This window comes from Aethalodelphis obliquidens, unplaced genomic scaffold, assembly GCF_003676395.1.
Source record: "Aethalodelphis obliquidens isolate GAN/ISIS:26980383/991018 unplaced genomic scaffold, ASM367639v1 scaffold64, whole genome shotgun sequence".
In the NCBI taxonomy this organism is placed as follows: domain Eukaryota; kingdom Metazoa; phylum Chordata; class Mammalia; order Artiodactyla; family Delphinidae; genus Aethalodelphis; species Aethalodelphis obliquidens.
In genome coordinates, this window is record NW_020838008.1 from 1,230,169 (window position 1) to 1,245,325 (window position 15,157).

Consider the following 15,157-nt stretch of genomic DNA (forward strand, 5'->3'; position numbering starts at 1 on the left):
CCCCCTCTCCCTCTCCCCCTCCCCCTCCCCTCCCCCTCTCCCTCTCTCTCTTTCTTTCTTTCTTTCTTTCTTATCTTTATTGGAGTATAATTGTTTTACATTGGTGTGCGTTTTCTTATTTCTGATTTGAAAAATCTGGAGAATAATCTTCTGGCCAATCAGCAGTGGCCATGCCAGCAGGGTCACATGCCATAGACAGGCCTTTGGGGCCCACACTTACATTTCAGGGTGCTTCCCAGAGACAGGGCCACAGTTTCCATATCTGTAAAGTAGGGAATTAGGTCTTTCTTTCTGTGTGGTGTTCTGGCACATTGCTCAGGCTTAACCTTTGTGATTCCTCATCATGTGAGTGGAAGCCTGGGAGGGGAGGGTCACTGAGGAGAAGCTTGGCTGAGCTCTGCCACTTGGGTCTAAGAGGGGCTTCCCACTTAGGGCAGAGACTTAGATGTCACCAATATCCACTCTTCCTACACTAAGTGAACTACTAATTTGCAGCTTAATACGTGGCCAACCAGATAAAATAATATTTCCCAGTCTTTTTGCACTAGCATGGCCAAGAGACTACATTTTAGCCAATGGGTTGTGTGTACATCTTAGGGAAGCATCGTCAGATGCAGTAGAGTGCCCCTTCCCCGTCTCTGGGCTGAGTGTAGACATGATGGTTGGAATTGAAGCGGCTATTCGGACATTGGGGTGGAAACTGATAAGGATAGCAGAGTATAATATAAAAGGAACATGAAGTTAGCATACTACATAGGTCTGTGTGTGAGAGAAATTAACTTCTATCTGTTTAAGCCACTGTTATTTTGGCTTTTTGGTCTCTCACAGCCAGACTTAATCCTATACCAACCCTATGCAGGTGGGAAACAAGTTTCTATTGTCAATAGCCATAGAAGGGCCTTACAGGTGACCTCTCAGTCCCTGCTACCTGCAGACCTATCAGCAACAATTCCTGCCCAGGTTCCCATTTCAGTGGTCCAGGGAATGCTGGTTCCTGTCCTCCTAGCCCCCACTTTCCTCCCAGTGTGTGTTTTCCCACCGAGCATTTCCTGCTCCAGCTGCCTGCCCTGGAGCAGGAATCTGAGTCTGTGTGACCCTGCTGCCGCCTGCCAGGCCCCTCTCCACACTCTTCTGCCCACCACCTCCACCACTACCAAAAGGCTCCTCCTGTAAGCTTTGGCCAAGAGCGGGTATCTGACATATACCACAGGCTGGGATCTCTGTCTATGGTGGGATTTCCCAATGCTACGTGTCCCTGTGGGCCATTGTGTGAGTGCCTGTGAGCTGTGTGTGTCCAATGTCAACATATTTAACAACCAGTCAGAATGGACGTTGACCAAAAGAGAAGAGCAGGGTCTGGACATGATCCTGCTATGGTGGCCAGGGTGCAGGGGGACACTTAAGGGCTTGGGGCAGCACCTGTTGTCAACAATTATAGACCTGGTTCAGTATTGTAATAAGCAGTCAGATGTATGATGAATACCACCTGAATATCAGCCATGATAGTGTCGACATGTGGTGGGGGCGGTCTGTGTGTGTGTGTGTGTGTGAGTGAGATTTGGGGTGCTGGTACAGCCCAGGGAGAAAACTATGAGGGGTGTGGGACCCTCCCAAAGGCTGTTCGAGGCTGGGCCTTGCAGTGGCAGAGGGTACAGATTTCACTTAGGTTCTTGACCTCAGTGACAGGCCAGGCTGGGGCACACAGGAGCACTGCATAGAGCCCTGGGGACAGGGACTGACTCTCAGAGTCGTGACCCCCTCGAGAAGGCAGAAGATGCCTGGGACCTCTAGGGGAACATGTGACAGGGTTGAGGAGCATCAGAGTGATGGAGAGGACATCAGATTCAGAGTAGGGAGGACAGCAAAATTCCCCCCTATGCCAGCCTCCTCCCCAGGATCCCCACAGACACTGACCTGCTTGGCCAGGTTGTGCTGAATCTTTTATTTCATGTCACATCCTCTCCATGCCCACCACGGTTCTCCAGCCTGAAGCTTCATGGCTCAAGGGGCTCCTGTGGGGTTAGCATTTGCCATCGTTCATGATCTGGATGTCCTGTCTTTTTCCTAGGATCACAGCAGACAAGGATGAGGCCACCTCCTCAGGAACCGTAATGTACCCTTCAGGAACCCTGGCCCAGTCCAGACCCCCTGCTAAGCTCTGCCCACCCACCCAGTGTACAGTGCGGGGGAGGTCCCAGGGCTCCCTGGGCATATCCTTCTACAGCTTTTCCCTCTGTACACCCTCCCCTGGGGCGGTTTCAGCTTCCTGGGCTTTCAACCACCTCTGCATGCTGTTGGCCACAAATCTGTCTCTGGCCTGGACCTCTGTCTTAGACTCCAGGCCTGTTCATGTGACTGTCCATTGTACATCGCCGCTGGGTTGTCCCAGAGGCTCCACTGTCCACGAACATCATCACCTCACAAACCTGCCACGCACACCCTGCCCCCTGCCACATGACACCACCAGCCACCCAAGCCTACAAGTTAGAAACCAGCATGTTGCTCTTGCTTGCTTCCTGCCTGTCAACCCCTCACATCCAATCTCACAGCTTGTCGATTCTACTCCCAATGTAACCATGAGCCTTTAATTATCATGATTGTTTTCCAAGTTAGGACACTGTCCATCTGTCTAGAGTATTGCAGCTTCCAAAGACTTTCTTCTCTTCTGTGTTCTCACTTAGCTCTGGCCGGCTCAAGGTCTTATGAATGAAGAAATGAGACCAAATAGGAGATCCGACGTACCAAGGTCATGTTCCAGCCCTGCTTGCTCTAGACTCATTTCTTGCCTCTCCCCCATTCTCCTTTAAATGAGAATGTCCTCCACCATACCCACCTTCTTATATTTCCTCAAATATAAACTTTCTTTCCCTTCTAGATCTTTCCAAACTCATTTCTCTACTTGGAATTACCTTCCCTTGTTTCTTCTTTTTCCTACCTAGTTTCTACTTATCCCTCAGGGCTGAGCTGAGGTGTCGCCTCCCCTGGGAAGTCTTCCCTGCCTTGTCCTTGCCTGGTACCCACAGTACCCTGTGCGCCCCCATCTGGGCCTTTAGCATTCTGTGCTGCTGTTGGCTGACCTTCAGCTTGGCTTCCCCCTTAGACTGACTGTTTGCCCCAGGAGCCGGTAATGCTGTCTAGCTTATTATGCCCTGTTGTATCCCCAGTGCCCGGCACACAGTAGGTGTTCAATAAATAATTGTTGACTGGAGGAATAAATGAACAAATAAGGTCACCTAGTCAGTCGGGGGCAGAACAAGGAAAAGAGCCCAGAGTTTCTACCCGAACCCTGAACCCCCAACCAGTGGGACTTTCTGCTTGGAACCATGTGCCTTCTTTTGATTTATACTTGCACTCACTCTGTTACGGGCAAATGTTGGAGGACTCTTCCCAGGCCAAGTGTGAGTGAAGGAAGAAGCAGGTCAAGACCTGCTCCTTTCAGACTCATATGCACCACAGATGGGGCCCACCCAAGCCAACCCAGGGGAAGGTAGGGGGGTGGACTTACATGCGAGCCAAGCAGAGCTTGCATTCACTGTCATACGTGACCCCGTCAGTGCCACAAACTGGGTCATATATCTAGGGGCAGACTGGAGATTCTGCCATGTGCTCACAGATGGGCTGTGGAAGAGAGGAAGGGGGAGGCGCTCAGGGATTCGGAGGCAGAGAGGAGGGAACTGGGGGCTCTGCTTGCAGCCAGGCGGGGATCTCCACGGAGGAGCCAGATTCAAGAAGGCCCCAGTGTGGGTCCAAAGAGCATGAAACCAACCACTCAGGGCCCTTTGGCACGTTTGCTTATGTGTGTGTACACGACCGTGGACCGTGGGTGTGTACGTAAGTGTGTACCTATATCTGCTGAGCCCAAGTATGCGGGCATCCAGGTGAGTGCCTGTCTTTATGGGCTCACACACTCCTCACGGGGTCTAATAGAACCCTGCTGCTGGTCCTATTGAGGACCCCGGGAGACGGAACCACCCATCATTCCTAGGAGGCCCCGCCTCCCTGGGGGCTCCTGAACTCACCCTGGCCCGCATGACCTATCAGGCCCCTAGTATGAGAAGGCTGGAGAAATGGGACTTAATTGAAGCTCAGTCTGAAAGGGTTTCAAGCCAGCCCTGAGGTCAGGGTCAGAATTGGGTCAGGACTAGGATTGGGGTCTGGGGTAGGGATATGGTGAGGGGGGCAGTGCCCTGCAGCAGTGAAGGCCCCAGGCCTGAGAGACCTGAGCTCTGCACTGATTAGCCGTGAATCTTTGGCAAAGCGGGTGGGCCTGCTCAGCCTGGAAGGGCTAACCTGGGGAGCATGCATGCTCAGGAGGCCACCCTGGCCTCTGCGGAGCCATTGAAGTTGTATGAGCAGGAGTGTAAAGAAGAAGAAGCCCGGTTTCCCAGCATGGATGAGAGGGCTCCCCTCTGCAGAAGGAAGGCCAGATCAGCAGCCCTGAGGCCAGAACTGCAAGCAGCTGCCTTAGCATTCTTGAGAAAATGAACTTTGCTGCCGACACTGGCACTTCTGAAAGGCAAAGAAGCAAGAATTAGGTGATACTGGCTCTAGGCCCCAGGTCCAGGGGCCTGAGGACAGCTTCTTTGGGGCATCTGTCCAGCCACCACCCCATCTGGAATTCCTCAAGGAAAGGTAGTGAGTCACCAGAGAGGGGCTCCCAGAAAGCTCATGTGACCTTGTATTATAAGAACTGAGACAGAAAGTCTAGAATTAGGGAGATCAAAGTCCAGCCTGTTCGTTATTAGTTAGATCCCACTGGGATTGTTATATTCCATATAATAGCAATGAAAATAATTCAGTTACTGTGTACCAGGCCATGACAACACGTGATCTTGACTGCTATTCACAGCTTTCTCAAGCCTGTGTAACAGGCAGGAGAGGAAGCAGTGGTCTGCGACCCCCAGAGGCACTCATTTCCTCAGCTGCCAGGAGTATTGGCTGCTCACGGCAGAGTCCTTTCCTGGGAATTACCCTCAGAGAATGGAGTTGCCTTGCCCAAGGTCGCATTCCCTACCCAGAAACAGCTCGCATCCAATGTCAGCGTGATGTGGGTACAACGGTCTGAACTACTCCTCTCTACTCAGAATGATGCTAATGGGCCATCCCAGCTCTACTACATCACAGTCAACATCCCTCATCCCTCATAGGTGTTACCCCGTGAGCACTCCCCAGAGTCTGCTTCCCGGGAAACTTGACTAACTTACGAAAGAGGCTCACAGGTAAAGCAACACAGTTTGTTAAGGGCAGAGCTTGGATTTGCACATGGATCTGTCACTCCACACACGCAGTCATGCCCCATGGCCCCTTGAGTTCTGGACGCACTTCTTACAGGACATGAGCAAATTGTGATGTGACTGGCGAGTGTGACAGGTGGATGAGGGAACGGGATCTGTATTTAAGACCACAGGTGTAAGAAAAGGTATCCATGTAAGTTGAAGAAGGGCAGGCTGCTTCCTGAAGTCTCTGAAGGGCTGTCATGGGGCCATGGGAGAGATGAGCTATTCTCAGCCTCACAGGGCAGAGCTCATCTGCGTGAGGAGGCTGCAAAGAAGCAGGTGTGGGTTCCAGAATTTTCTCTCAGTGGGAGCTATGCCTTAATGAAGGAGGCTGTCTCCAGAAGTGGAGAGCTCTCTATCCCTAGAGGTGGGCGAGGCGCTGTGGTTTTAGCTTTTCCTGGAGATGCTATTACAAGAGATTTCCAAGGCAGAGAGGAAGAAGGGAACCAAAACTGACCTCTGATGCACTGTTGAAGTGTCAACATGCAAATCTACCCTTGTCACCACACTGCTCAAAACCCTTCCTTGTCATAATCACCCAAACTGGAAATTATCCAAATGTCCATCAACAGGCGAATGGATAAACTGTGATACACAGTACAGTACAATACAACTCAACAATGAAAAGCCAATAGGGCTTCCCTGGTGGTGCAGTGGTTAAGAATCCGCCTGCCAGTGCAGGGGACACAGGTTCGAGCCCTGGTCCGGGAAGATCCCACATGCCACGGAGCATCTAAGCCCGTGCGCCACAACTACTGAGCCTGTGCTCTAGAGCCTGCGAGCCACAACTACTGAAGCCCGCATGCCTAGAGCCCGTGCTTCACAACAAGAGAAGGCACCACAGCGAGAAGCCCGCGCACCGCAACAAAGAGTAGCCCCCGCTCGCTGCAACTAGAGAAAGCCCGCGTGCAGCAACAAAGACCCAACGAAGCCATAAATTAATTAATTAATTAATAAACCCCAACAATCCAATAACTGATAACATGCAACACCATGGCTGAATCTCAAAAACACGCCTAAGAAGCCAGACACAAAAGACTCCACACTATGGTTTTCATCTGTGTGACATTCTAGAGCAGGCAAACTAATGTATGGTGGAAAAAAGTCAGAGCTGTGGTTACCTCTGGGGCAGGGGTGGGGTAGGGGCAGGGATTGACTGACATGAAGGAAATTTCTGGAATGATGGAACTGTTCTGTATCTTGGTAAGGGTCTGGGTTACACAGGTATATGCCTCATCAAAACTCATTGAATAGGGGCTTCCCTGGTGGCGCAGTGGTTGAGAGTCCGCCTGCCGATGCAGGGGACACGGGTTTGTGCCCCGGTCCGGGAAGATCCCACATGCCGCGGAGCGGCTGGGCCCGTGAGCCATGGCCGCTGAGGCTGTGCGTCCGGAGCCTGCGCTCCGCAAAAGGGGGGGGCCACAGCGGTGAGAGGCCCGCGTACTGCAAAAAAAAAAAAAAAACCTCATTGAATAGGATTCATTGAGTGATAAGACTTGTACCTTTCATGGTGCATAATTGTTAGCGGGGGAGAAAAAGCATTAAAAAAATAATAATAAAGCCCTTCCAAGGCTCCCTATTGTGACCACTAAGCCTCTTCATCTTATGTTTAGGGCACCGCGTGAGCTGACCCCAAACTTCCCCTGGGCTCACTTCCTCGTACACCTCCCCATGCCCCTATGCCCCCGCCATTCCTCTCTGCTCACTCTTCTGGAACAAGCTCTGTGTTGGCTTATGCTGGTCCCTCTGCCTGAAATGTCCCTATTCTCCTTCTCCTCCTATTGAGTCAGACCCTCCTTTCAAGACACAGACCACCTCCCAGTGAAGTATTCCCTGATATCCCCCAGGGCTTCCTGAGCAGGCCTGGACTTAGGCTTCTGTTTTAGTCCGTCTGGGCTGCTATAACAAAAATAGCATAAACTGGGTGGCTTATCAACAAACGTTTATTACTCATACTTTTGGAGACTGGAAGTCTAAGGTCATGGTGCCGGCAAACTTGGTGTCTGGCAAGAACTCTCTTCCTGGTTAGTAGTCGGTGCCTTCTCACTGTGTCCTCACGTGGTGAAGGGGTGAAGGAGCTCTCTGGGGCCTCGTTTATAAGGGCACCAATCCCATTCATGTGGACTCTGGCTTCATGACCTAATCACCCCCAAAAGGTCCCACTACCCAATACTATCACCTTGGGAGTTAGAATCTCAACATATGAATTTGGGGGGGCCACAAGCAGCTAGACCCTAGTAGCTTCTTTCACACCACCATGTGCTCACCCACTCACCGGGTCACTCTTGCCGGGCCTGAGTGCCTTGGGGTTCCTTTGTCTCTGCCTCCAAGTGGCAATGCCCTTCACACAGTGAGTGTCCAGGATTTGACCACTAATGTGCATTGTAGGGGAGAAGTTCAGAACTTCTCTGGTGTCAGAGTTTCTTCCTGGATGATGTGGGAAGTTGCATTTACCCCCAGACTGCCCTTGACCTTGGCCCAGTGTGCCCCTTCCTCACACAGCCCAGGCAGGAATCTGCAATGGGCAAAAGGACTCTCTTTAGGGCAGCCTCTTCAGTGTTCCCAACAAGAGAGCTGCTGATGGAATGGATGCCAGGCTGGGAGTAAGCAGGCTGTGCCAGGCCAGAGTCTGCAGACCCATTCTCTATTGTGTCAGCTCCTAGTCTATGACCCCAGCTGGGGAAATGGGTTTGAGACTGGCCATGAGGCCAATGTCCCTGGGGTCCTGCTGGGCTTTGCTCTGTAACATTATGACTTTGTCCAGGTGTGTCCTAAATAGTCTCCCTGCTTCCCCTTTTAGTCTGTTCTCAACTTAGCAACCAGAGCAAACCTTTTAACACGTAACTCTGCTCATTACACTTCAGTGTCTCCCATTTCACTCAAAGGAAAAGCCATGCCCTCACATTGACCTCCAATGCCTTACCCAATATAGTTCCCAGTTGCCTGTATCATCTCTTCTCCTATCTCTCTGCACCCTGCCCCTCACTCTCTTCTAGCCCTGCTGGCCTCCTTGCCGTACCTCAAACGCTCCAGACATGCTCCTACCTCAGGGCCTTTGCACTGCCTGTTCCCTCTGCCTGGAACCCACTTCTCTTAGATACCCCCATGGCTCACTCCTCTGCCTCCTTCAAGCTTTGCTCAAACATCAGCCTCTCAGAGAGAACTCCTCCTATTTAACATTGCAACCCCCTCTCAATCCCCATCACCCTGCCCGGTATTTTTTTCCTTAGGCTTTATCACCTTCTAACATACATTGCACCTGTCTTGTTTATTGTTGGTTCCCCTCCCTCAAACCCCACTGGGTTTAAAGACCTATCAGGACAGTTCTTTTTCTGGTGTGCTCACTGATAAGTTCTAAGGGCTCAGAACAATGCCTGATACCCAGCAGGTGCGAGACTGCAGAGGTGCCCTAGGCCCTGAGCAGGCCCCACTCCTGCGGGCATGTGTGTAGCCCAGGGCGAGGGCTCCCTTGTGCTCACAAGGCTGCTCTCAGCCCCACAACCACAGCCTGTCAGAGCAGATGGGAGCTCAGAGGACCCAGGCCAAGCTTTCTTCAGCACCCACCACCCTACAGCCACCAGACTTGCCTATCTCCCCAGAGATAAGACTTCTCTCTTCTGCCTCCCCGATCTCTAGCCCAGTAGTTGCTCAGTGCAGCTTTGAACTAGAACAACCTCCTACTTTATAGCTGGAGAAACAGAGTCCCCAAGAGGGGAGGGGACTTTTGCAATTCTGGGACAGGGTTAGGATTTGAACCCAGGTTTCTTTTCTCCTAGCCCAGTGTGCAGAAAGAAGGTATATGCAGAAAACCAAGGCCTTAGAGGGTGCTCCAGGCCCTGCCTCTGCTCCACGCAAGCTCACCTACCAACACCAAGCCAGAGAATCCAGGCTCTGCCTACTCACCCCTGCCCACAAGGAAGAGGGCAGCCAAGGCCAGGGTGACCACCCACAGGCGAACAGCCATGCTGATCCTGGGCTGACGTGGCCTGAGTGAGCTGGGGCCTGGGCCAGGGACGATAGAGGCCTGTTTATAGTGCTGATCCCCACCCTTATCTTACCTGAGGCCAGATGGAGAGGCCGGAGGTGTCACCTATCTGCACCTTGGCATCTAGAAAGGGTTTGTTCTCTGCAGAGACGCTGAGCTTGTGGTGGCCTGGGGCGGGGGCTGGGGCTATGGCCAGCAGATTTTGGAAGTGAGAAAAAGTTTGGACAACTTGCAAAGCTGACTCCAGACTGAGGGCTGAAGCAAGAGGCAGAGGGAAACAAGTAGAAAGAGGAAGACAGGGGCTTCCCTGGTGGCGCAGTGGTTAAGAATCCGCCTGCCAATGCAGGGAACATGGGTTTGAGCCCTGGTCGGGGAAGATCCCATGTGCCACGGAGCAACTAAGCCCGTGCGCCACAACTACTGAGCCTACGCTCTAGAGACCACGTGCCACAACTACTGAAGCCTGCGCTCCTAGAGCCCGTGCTCCGCAACCAGAGAAGCCACTGCAATGAGATGCCTGCGCACTGCAACAAAGAGTAGCCCCCGCTCACCGCAACTAGAGAGAAAGCCTGTGCACAGCAACGAAGACCCAACACAGGCAAAAATAAATAAATAAAATAAATAAATTTATTTAAAAAAAGAGGAAAACAAAGAGAGACTAATTCAGAGAGACTGAGACAGAGATATCAAAAAGAAAACAAAAAAGCAGCAATTGGAAGGTGGTCAGAGGCAGAGAAAAGGGGCTGGAGTCATGGGTCCCTTTGGCCAGTGCTGACACTAACCAACTTCGTGAGCTCAGAAAAGCTGCTTTTGTTAAACTGGACCTCAGTTTACCCACCATAAAATGGGGAAGATAATTCTGGCTCTGTCTCCCTCCTAGGGCTGCTGTGAAGACGAGAGGTGGTGATAGCAGATGGGAAAACACTTTGCAGAGTATGAAATAAGGTATAAATAGAAATTATTCTTTTCATTTATTTTTATTTCTTTTTTTGCACCATGAAGAGGGTGCAACTGACAGAGGAAAAAAAAGTAAAATAAAACATATTGTAAGGAAGATGCCCTCATGCTTTGCATGTAGTCTATGTTCTTTTACATTTAAATGGGTTAAATACAGATAAGATTCTGTTCAGGAAAAATCAATATCTAGGGGACTTCCTTGGTGGCGCAGTGTTTTAGAATCCGCCTGCCAATGTAGGGGACACGGGTTGGAGCCCTGGTGCAGGAAGATCCCACATACCGCAGAGCAACTAAGCCCGTGAGCCACAACTACTGAAGCCTGCATGCCTAGAGCCCGTGCTCCACAAGAGAAGCCCCCGCTCGCCTCAACTAGAGAAAAGCCCGCACACAGCAAGGAAGACCCAACACACCCAAAATTAATTAATTAATTTTAAAATAAGAATTTAAAAAAGAAAAATCAGTATCTAAAACTTCCCCTTACTTATACAGGTATATGACTAAGATATTTGGTTATCTGTTTTCAAAGAATTTTTTTTTAATTAATTAATTTATTTTTGGCTGCATTTGCTGCGCACAGGCCCTCTCCAGCTGCGGCAGGCGGGAGCCACTCTTTGCTGCCGTGCGCGGGCCTCTCACTGCGGCGGCCTCTCCCATTGCGGAGCACGGGCTCCAGGCGCGCAGGCCTCAGGAGTCGTGGCCCGCGGGCCCAGGAGCTGTGGCTCGTGGGCTCCAGAGCGCAAGCCCAGCAGTTGTAGTGCATGGGCCCAGCCGCTCCGCAGCACGTGAGATCCTCCCGGACCAGGGCCGGAACCCCTGTGTCCTGCATTGGCAGGCTGATTCCCAACCACTGCACCACCAGGGAAGCCTCAAAGAATTTCAGATTATAAAGAGAATAACAAAATTTTATTTACATATGCATTCTTCTAATTCGTTTAGATCCGTGATTTTCAGCTCCATCTGCAGATAAATTTCCCTGGGGAGAACTTTAAACTACAGATGCTGAGCCCTACTCTGAAGTATTTGAATCAGTGTTTTGTTTTTTTAAAAAAAACCTTTTTACTTTGAATGATTTCAAGCCTACGAATAGGTTGTAAAAATAGTTAAATGAATTAATGGGAAGGATTCTTGTTCAAGAATAGCCCCTTTGGGGGCCACAGGCAGCCAGACAATCACCCTCACAGGCTGATAGAAGCCTGGGATCTACAGCCAAGCCCACCTGAGGTCCATAACTCAGCGTTGAGATCCTCCTGCCCCTTCTCAGGAATGCCTCTGAGGTGGAAGGACAGGTGGCAGATGTCCTTCCATTGCCCAGCTGGGCAGAGCAAATATTTAACCATGATTTCCTGCCCTAAGGTAAGAACGCCATCTCATAAAGGAAGGGGAATTTTAAAGGTCATCTAGGTTCTCTCTCCTCTTCCACTCAGACCTTCCTACAGCAGCCCCACCAAGAAGTCATTCATCCTCCAGTGATGGGGAGAAGTTTCATTGTTGGATGGGTTTTTCTTAAGGTTTGATTTCTTTTAATATTTTTAGTGAGGTATAGATGATGTAGAATGTTATATAAGTTTCAGGTGTACGACATAGTGATTCACAATTTTTAAAGTCTATACTCCACTTATAATTATTATAAAATGTTGGCTATATTCTCTGTGCTGTACAATATATCCCTGTAGCTTATTTATTTTATCCACAGTAGTTTGTACCTCTTAATCCCCTACCTGTATCATGCCACTCCCTTCCCTCTCCCCACTGGTAACCACTAGTTTGTTCTCTATATCTGTGAGTCAGTTTCTGTTTTGTTATGTGCATTAGTTTGTTTTATTTTTTAGATTGCACATATAAGTGATATCACACAGTATTTGTCTTCATTGTTGGATGGTTTTGAACGGAGCCCTTCCTCACACAAGAGATCTGCTTCCCTGTCTAGCTTCCTGTACCTGCATGAACCCCAGATGAGCACCTCCAGGCTGAGCAGGTCCAGCCCCTTGCCTGCCCCCACACTTGCTTTTGTTCTTTTTGGCTGCACGGCATGCGGGATCCTAGTTCCCCAACCAGGATCGAACGAGTGCCCCCTGCAGTGGAAGTGTGGAGTCTCAACCACTGGACCACAAGGGAAGTCCCCCCACCCTTGCATATGATGAAGCTCCTGGGTCTCTCAGCATTTCTCACCTGGTCCCCAGGTCTGTCTGCCAGTGTCCCAGGTTAGAGTGAGAAGGGGACAGAATGGAGCAAAGGAACTTGTCACCTTCCTTGTTTTGGACCTTAGACCTCTATGATTGTGGCAGGAATGGCTGCTAATGGTTTTAGCTGTTCAAGGGAACAGAAAGCTTGAATTCTGCATCCTCCAAAGTCCAGAGTAAAATCAAGGGCAGCCTGTGGGCTGCCAAGCCCACCTACCATTCCCCGCTGCCCAAGGTCTCTTTCCTCAGACAAACACCTCCTACATTCACTCACAGTAACAAACTTCCTAATCTGTCCTCCCACCAAAGTGTGAGCCTGACTCTTATATCCAACTGCTATTGGACAACATCCCTGTGGATGTTAATGTATCCAAATAAACCTCATTCATTAATTTGAAATTCACCCATTCATTCAACAAGAGTTTAATGAGCAACTAGGTGCCCAGCTCTATGCTGAGTGTTTGGATACAGCAGGGAATAAGTCAGACACAGTTCCTGCCCTCAAGGAGCTTGTGGTTAAGTGAGTGATTGGTACTAAATGAGCAGCGGAACTGTATCATCACTGTTGGGATAAGTCCCATGAATGAGACACGCTCAGTGCTTTAGGAGGATCCAAGACTGACCTGTCCATCTGGGAAATCAGAGAAGGCCACAGGGTGAGTGGGCGGGGCAGGCTGTAGCAGAGTGGAGCAGTGTTGCAGGCAGAGGGAACAGAATGTATAAAAGCCCTGAGGCAGGAAGAAGCTTGGCACATCAGGGAACAGAGAAGCCAGTGTAGCCAAGGTGACGTCAGTGAATAGAGAGGGGCATGAGACAAGCCTGGAACGGTCAGGGGGGCCAAATCACTGGCCCCCACCTTCCAGCTGTGGAATCTGAGAGCCAAGCCTGCGGCCTTCTTTGCTTTTCCACTGAGTGTATAGGTTCTGCTTCCTCAATAGCTCTTGACGCCGTCCCTCTCCACCCAATACCTTACCCTGGGCCTGGCCACCCTCATCTCTGACCTAGACTATCTTTGGCTACCTCAATAGTCTCCTAGCTCATATCCCTGCCTCCTCACCTGCCACTCCAAACCACTGCACACAGCGGCCAGGACGAGCTTCCTAACATGCAAATTGGACCAAGTCACCCCTGCCCAAAGTGCTGTAATGCTGCCCCCCGCCAGCAGGACAAAGCCCAGGCTCCTCAGCTTGTTGTTCAAGGCCCTTCAGCCTCTGATTCCAACCTACATTTTCAGCCTCATCTTTGCCCAGCCCCACTCTGGACCTACACTTCTTCAGTTCTACTGAACCCTTTGCATGATTTATTCTCTCTGCCGGCAATGCCGGGTCTCCCATCTCTATCCCCCTCAGCCCCATCTTATAAAAACCAGCTCAAATATCCCTCTCTTTTGAAACCTTTCCTATTGCCCTCCACCAGCCTGGGCAAGGTCACTGCTGTCCTCCTGAATGCCCCCCTCCCACTGCCCCTCCTTCCTCCGTCAGTCTTTGCCCTGTGCTCTCGTGGCATTTGCTTGTCCACCTTGCTCATAAAGCTCTCTGGGTGCCCAGTCCTGGGCCTGGCACACAGTAGGTGCCCAGTAAATACTGAGTAACAGTTCCAAGAGGGGGCAGAAGACAGTGGGTCCAAGGACAGAGATGGTCCCAGCTTTGGAAAAGAGGGAGCAGTGGAGTGAAGGCAATTGCTATCCCCACTGGTCCCTCCATGCTCCTGGGAGGTCGTGAGAACCCTAGAGAGCCCGCTGACACATGCCAGACCCCAGGTGGCACAGCCTGGGTCAGAGTGCCTGGTGCGTCTCTGGCAAAGGGGCTGTCTCCCTCCAGCCTGAGCCAACCCCTCCCTCACTACCTTCCTGCTCTAGCTTCTCCGGGATGCAGAGAGGTACAAGGAGAGAGTTCTGGACCTTGAACTCTCTCCTTGTACCTCTCTGCATCCCAGAGATCTGAGTTTGTTCATTCCTTCAACAAATACGTATTAAGTGCCTACTATATTTCATGCACTATTCTAGTCACCAGGAATTCAGCTGTGAATAAGGTAGAGAAAGTCCCTGCCTTCCATGTGCTTATATTCTAGTGGAGTGACAGACAACAAAGAAATACAAAATGAGCACATGATATGTTATACAGAAGAGAAATTATGGTGTAAGGGGACAATGTGACAGAAGGGGAGGAGGCTGCTTTTAGATGATGACATGTGAGCAAGAAGGAAATGTTCCTGCAGAGATCTGGGGAAGGAGCCTGCCAAGCGAAGGAATGGCGAGTGCAAAGGCCCTGGGACAGGAGCGAGCTTGGCATGCTCAGGCAGTAAGCATCAAGGAGTCCATTGTGGCTGGAGTGGAGTGACCAAAGAAGTGAGTGCCAGGAGGGGAGGGCCAGCTTGTACTTAGGTCTCAGCACAGCCACCAACTTGTTGGATGAACTTGGGTGCTTCCCTTCCTCTCTTTGGGCCTGTGCATGTGTTCCCATCTGAGAAATGGGCCCGCTGATATGTACCACCACCAGCCTGACTCCCAGGGCAGCTGTGAGGGCCCTGATGAGGAGAGTATGAGGGGAGATGTGTGCAGCCACTGTGATGCCAAGGAAGTGCCTTGAGTGGGGATTCCTAGGAGCAGAGCCGAGGCCAAGCCCTAAAAGCCCTGGGCACCTACACAAGTGCTGGGATCAACACAGTAAGGAAAGAACTGTGCTCAGGCAAGGAAGCCAGTGATTTCTCCATCTCCTGCTCCAGGTCAGAGTGAAGGCCTGGGACATGCACACTGGCTG

General features: G+C 50.9%; 2 protein-coding genes across 3 annotated transcripts in view; one reads left to right on the forward strand and one right to left on the reverse strand.

Moving 5' to 3' along the window:
• Positions 1–11,710, forward strand: part of BAG1 (BAG cochaperone 1) — a 31,408-nt gene extending 19,698 nt beyond the window's left edge. The window contains exons 9-12 of one of the 2 annotated variants that reach the window (XR_003429168.1): positions 2,069–2,108; positions 9,053–9,266; positions 10,142–10,206; positions 11,643–11,710. The gene's annotated coding sequence lies outside the window, so the exon portion shown is untranslated. Of the gene's footprint in view, positions 1–2,068; positions 3,209–9,052; positions 9,267–10,141; positions 10,207–11,642 lie in introns of those variants that run through there. The other variant, XM_027089014.1, reaches the window with a different exon arrangement.
• On the reverse strand, positions 3,332–9,240 carry SPINK4 (serine peptidase inhibitor Kazal type 4). Its single transcript, XM_027089015.1, is given in 3 exon segments — positions 3,332–3,618; positions 4,451–4,509; positions 9,180–9,240. Coding segments are annotated over 3 exon segments (237 nt in total). The 3' UTR covers positions 3,332–3,501.
• Positions 11,711–15,157: the final 3,447 nt, after the last annotated feature.